General features: G+C 43.1%; 1 protein-coding gene and 1 pseudogene across 1 annotated transcript in view; both read right to left on the bottom strand.

The window, feature by feature from the left end:
- Positions 1-4,287: 4,287 nt before the first annotated feature.
- On the bottom strand, positions 4,288-4,728 carry LOC103750751 (annotated as a pseudogene).
- LOC103750752 (zinc finger protein 546) overlaps positions 4,699-5,952 on the bottom strand; it is a 39,966-nt gene continuing 38,712 nt past the window's right edge. The window contains exon 7 of the mRNA XM_017803424.2: positions 4,699-4,835. Within this exon, the coding sequence (XP_017658913.1) occupies positions 4,828-4,835 (8 nt within the window). The 3' untranslated portion in view covers positions 4,699-4,827. The remainder of the gene's footprint in view (positions 4,836-5,952) is intronic.

The following is a 5,952-nucleotide window of genomic DNA, read 5'->3' as shown; positions in this document are numbered from 1 at the left end:
CCCTCCCCTCCCCTCCCCTCCCTTCCCTGGCATCTTTCCCTTCCCTGAGGGAAAGGTGCCCCGTGCGAAATAAATCGTATCCCGCTGAGAATTCCATCTGTGCCTCGGTGCCTTCCTCCATCCACGCCACTCGCCCCCGCCCGCTCTCTAGGTAATCAAGGGTAATTCTTTATCCAGAAATTAAGAAAAACTGTATGTTAACAAAAATAGCCAAATTGAAACAACTTATAAAATAGGTATTGTGAAAATATTCATCCATATGGAAAGTTGAAATAGTCAAATATAACACTTCTGTCCCCTCCCTTCTAGATTAAAAGTTGTTATGCTTATGCTATTTTTCTGTATATTTGGGTATACAGAAAGGGCTGGAGAGATAGCCCAGCGGTTAAGAGTCCATACTGCTCTTGCAGAGTACCTGGGTTTGGTTCCCAGCACCTATATGGTGGCTCACAACTATATGTAACTTCAGTTTCAGGGGCTCTGATGCCCTCTTCTGGCCTCTGCAGACTCCTGCATGCATGTGGTGCATATAAATTAATACAAACACACACATAGATTTTAGAGCTAGGTGTGGTGGTGCAGGCCTGAATCTCAGTCCTTGGGAGACTGATACAGGAGGATCAAGAGTTGGAGGCAGGCCTGGGATACATAGTGATTTCAAGGACAACTTTAGGTAAAGGCCCTTTCTCAAAAAAAGTGTTTTAGACATTATGCCACTTTATCTCTTTTTACATCAGCATGCATATCCAAGATGGAATATTACATATAGCCGCAGGACTAATTACTCTTAAGAAAGCTATATAAAATTCTACAACTCTGAATTCTTTCACTGGCTGTCAAACTGCCCTTTTGAACAAATGTATGGGGTTTTATTTTTGAGACAGGGTCTCCCTGTAGCCCCAGATGGCCTGGCACTCACTTGTATAGACCAGGCTGGCCTGGACCTCACAGAAATCTTCCTGACAGTGCCTACTGAATTTTGGAATTAAAGGTGTGTGCCACCAGACTTGGCTACAAATGTGTGTATTCTAAGGAGAATTCAATACAGATTTTTCCTTGCTATAACTGTAATTAGATTTTTGGTGTTGATTGAATACAGGATTATTATTATTATTATTATTATTATTATTATTGGTCTTTTTGAAATAGGGTCTGCCTATAGCCCCAGCTGGCCTGGTAGGCCTGGCACTCACTATGTAGACCAGGCTGGCCTTGAACTCAGAGATCTACCTGCCTCTGCCTCCTGAGTGCTGGGATTAAAGTCCTGCACCACCACACCTGGCTATCGTATCTTCTATACAAGGGAGTTTCAGACTAAACATTTCAGATTAAACATTTTGGGGAAGGATGCTTTGTAGATTATATATCATGTGGCAGCATATCAGGAAATGTAGCCATCACATTACTGATCCAATTATGTGTGGTCATTTGAGTAAGATGGTGGCTGCCAGACCTCCACTGAAAGGTCTAGTTTGTTGTGGGTAGGTAATCTGTGTGAAAAGACTTTATTTCCAGATATTTATAGATATTTGAAGTTTAGTTCTGGGTCAAATATAAATAAAAATTGAAATAAATTCCTATGAATAATATTAAAACGTCAACATAATTCAAACTGTGATGCGGCTGATGCTGTGCTCAGTGCAAATTTAGTACTGTTCAGTGTAAGCAGGAAGCCAAGACTGTTTTGACTGGAACTTTACTTTTGTTCAGCACTTTCACCCCAGTACATACACCGCTCCCAGCAGATGAACAATTGGCAAACGTTTGAAAAAAAAAATTAAACATGCAAGAAAAAGTGTAAAAGAAACATAAATCACAAACCAATATAAAGAAGCCATCAAAAGTAAATGAAGATAAATAGGAAACAAGTCATTATTTTAAAAGCCAGATTCCAGCAAAGCTGATTAAAACAGAAAGGTATATATGACACCATTCTGGCATCCTTCATTAATAAGGGAATATCAGGTCAGTAAGATGGATAAGCAGGTAAGTGTGCTTTCTGCCAAGCCTGATGACCTGGGTGTCGTCCCTGCGATCTACACTGTAGACAAAGAACCGACTCCCACAGGTTGTCCTCGGACCTCCACACATGCACCATCTACACACACACAGGCAACTTTACTTTTTTTTTTTTTTTTTTTTGAGGAAAGATTTTATTTTGACTTACGGTTCCAGAGGGTTAAGAGGCATGGTGGCCAGAACAGGAAGCTGAGAGATTAGATCACATCTTAAATCGCAGAGAGAAATTGGAAGTGGAACAAGGCCATGAACTCTCAAAGCACACCCCCCACACCCGTCCTCCAACAGGGTTATACCTGCTAAAGATTCCTTGACCTCCCCAAACTGTACCACCAATTGAGGACCAAGTGTCCAAATAATTGAGCCTATGGTAACATTTCTCATTCAAATGAGCACACCACCTCACAGCTGATGGTCTCGTGGCTTCAGCTTACTGTATCTGTTGCCTAAAGGTTGTGGGGTTCTTGATGGCTGGTTCTGTGTAGCCCTGCCTTCATTTGGATGAGCTGCTCCCATCCTGTGTGTTAGGGTTCCAATAGCAGACCCCTCCCCCTCCCCAACAGGGACCTACAAACTCTGCTGAGAAGCAGCCTGCCTTTCCTCTGACCTCCAAAGATAAGATAAGCAGAGTTCCTCTTATCTTAAGAGGAAAAGAAGACACTTCCACACCCTAATCCTACCTGCTTCCTCCTCCCTGATTCCACACCCTAATCCTACCTGCTTCCCCCTCCCTGATTCCACACCCTAATCCTACCTGCTTCCCCCTCCCTGATTCCACACCCTAATCCTACCTGCTTACCCGTGGACATCTTTCCTGGACATCTTTCCCTGACTCCCTTCCCTTCCCCCTTCCCCCTTCCCTTCCCTTCTCTTCCCTTACATCTTTCCCTTCGTGGAGATCTTTCCCTTCCCGAGGGAAAGGTGCCCCGTGCGAAATAAATCTGTGTCCCACTGAGGATTCCATCTGAGCCTCCGTGCCTTCATCCATCGCTCTCCATCCGCGCCGCTCGCTCCCGCCCATTCTTTACCTATCACTGTGAGGCAACTTTTTTTTAAGGGAGCATAAGATGACTGTCCTAAGAATAATTCAATGCATTCTAATATTCCAGTGTACTTTAAAATCCACAGTGTTAACTTACATAGATTTCTTTTAATCCTGAATATACACTGGTCAGATAAAGTGGGAGTTTTCCATCCCCAAAGTCCATTCTTTTCATATTGTACTTGTCTATTAACATTTCATTGCACTTGTAATCATAAATAAGTTCATGCTCTAATTTGCTATGTTTCAAGTTTGATAATACTGTTTTTTTTATTATAAGTTACATAAAATGTGCTTTGTTTCCAGTCTCGGCTGTTTTAGGCTCATTTGTTCTTTATGATCACCACCTCTGGGTTCATCAGATGTCCTGAGTATGCACACCCACCTCATTTTCTTTAAGAGGTCTTGAGGACCTAGTAGTCCCAGGGCTTCTCAGTAAACATGTATTATGCAATATTATGTTGAGAAATCAGAGCCCCTATGGAAATAAAGCGCCCGCATATGTAAAACTGTGTATCACCTAATACTTATTTTTTTTTTTTTTTGGTCTTTTTTTGAGATAGGGTCTCCTTGTAGCCCCAGCTGTCCTAGAACTATGTAGACTAGGCTAGCCTCAAACTCACAAAGATCTGCCTGCCTCTGCCTCCCAAGTGCTGGGATTAAAGGCGTGTGCCACCACGCCTGGCCCCACCTAATACTTTTTAAAGCCAAGAAAGCATCCAGACTATTTTCCTGCTTACAAGATGATTTTATTCATTAAAAAAAAAACAAACAATCCCAGCACTTGGGAGGCAGAGGCAGGTGGATCTTTGTGAGTTTGAGGCCAGCCTGGTCTACATAGTGAGTTCCAAGACAGCTGGAGCTACAAGGAGACCCTGTCTCAAAAAAAAAAAAAACCACTCAAGGGGGTTGGGGATTTAGCTCAGTGGTAGAGAGCGTGCCTAGTAAGTGCAAGGCCCTAGGTTCGGTCCTCAGCTCAAAGAAAAATAAATAAATAAATAAAAAATAAAAATAACACCCAATTTTAGCTGTTTTGCTTTATTATGCTTATTCTTATTCACATTTTTGCCTTTTCAGGTTTTAATAATTATGCAATCCAAGTTCTATTATGGTAGTAATTTTTCTTAAGTTTTCATCTTTAATGGAATGAGTTTGTAAGTATCGTACATTTCCATTGACACCAACGCTACATTTTCAGAATCACAGTAAGATACACAGAATTGTCTGTAAGTACTACATTTCAGGCCATAATTTCTGTTACATGACAAACAAGATCAAGAAAGCAACCATCAAACAAATGAGACACACAGCTTCAGACAAGGCAAACCCCCGGATAGCAAGAGAGCAGCTGCTGCTTCCACAAGGGTTTCTGGCATAACCAATGATAAGACTGCCAAAGACTTCCAATACCAGCACCAGAACCAGCGGTTCCTACCGCTGCAGCACTTACACCAACAAACTTGGCAGTATCAATTTTCTGCTGATTGCCCTGGTCTGAAAGTCCCATCAGATCACGTGACACATTCCGGACCCATTAAATACTGCAGAGCTCTCTCCAGCCCTAGCCTCTGTCCAGATAACACTGATGAAGATATTTGTCTAAATGCAACTCTGAATCCAGCTCAGATCAGAGCAGGGGTGTGGGTGAGCTTGGCGGAAGCAAACATCTTCCCTTGCTGGTGGCCTGGCTGCTGGATGTGGGTGACAGCGTGGGCTCCTCTCCCACTTCTCTTCCCAAGATGGTGATGGCAGCAGCTGGTATTATTTTACTTGCCTCAAAACAGAGAAATAAAATTAAAGGTTTCAGGGCTTTGAACCAGATTATGATGTCATGGTGGTTTTGGGTCATTGACTATATGCTCTTAAAATTTTTAGTATTGGGTCTGGAGAGATGGCTTAGTGATTAAAAGTGCTTACTGCTTTTGCAGAGGACCGAGGTTCAGTTCCCAGCATTCACATGGTGGATCAACCATCTGTAACTCCAGTTCTAGGGGATTGACATCCTCTTCTGGTCTCTGCACACACATGATGCATATAAACGTGAACACACACGCACACCACACAAACACTGGGCATGGTGGCACGTGCCTTTAATCCAGCACTTGGGAGGCAGAAGCAGGCAGATCTTTGTGAGATCAAGGCCAACTTGGGCTACAGAGAGACCGTCTCAAAAAAAAAAAAAAATCTTGCTGGGTGTGGTGGTGCACACCTTTGATCCCAGTACTCCTGAAACAGAGGCAGGTGGATCTCTCTGAGTTCAAGGCCAGCCTGGTCTACACAGTGAGTTCAGGCTAGCTGGGGCTACAGGGAGACCCTGTCTCAAAAAGACCCTCCCAAAATCTTAAAATCTGGCGTATCACAGCTAGAGTCTTCTATACCCAGCTTCGTATTTATATGATCCTTTGAAATTATAGTTAACATTTAATTTCTTGCCTGTTTTATATTTAAGTATTTTTTTATATTTGATTTTATTATTATTATTTTATGCGTATGAGTGTATTGCCTGCATGTATGAGTGCACTCATGTCGTGCAGTGCCACGGAGGTCAGAGGAGGGCGTCAGATTCCCCTGGAACTGGAGTTAAGGACGGTTCGTAGCCGCCATGTGGGTGCTGGGAATCGAACCCGGGTCCTCTGCAAGAGCAGTCAGTGCTCTTAACCGCTGAGCCATCTCTCCAGCCCCCCTCTTTTTTTTGTCTTTTTGAGACAGGGTCTCTTTGTAGCCCCAGCTGTCCTGGAACTCACTATGTAGACCAGGCTGGCCTCGAACTCACAGAGATCTGCATCCCTCTACCTCCCAAGTGCTGGGATTAAAGGGGTGTGCCACCACACCCAACTCTTATTGTTTTGAAAATAGCTTGATACAATTCATCTTTTAGGAGAAGAGTTACC

The sequence above is a fragment of the Nannospalax galili genome, unplaced genomic scaffold, assembly GCF_000622305.1.
Source record: "Nannospalax galili isolate Female #2095 unplaced genomic scaffold, S.galili_v1.0 scaffold886, whole genome shotgun sequence".
Taxonomy (NCBI): domain Eukaryota; kingdom Metazoa; phylum Chordata; class Mammalia; order Rodentia; family Spalacidae; genus Nannospalax; species Nannospalax galili.
The sequence above is the reverse complement of the archived record's forward strand: the minus strand, read 5'-3'. Positions and strand labels throughout refer to the sequence as shown.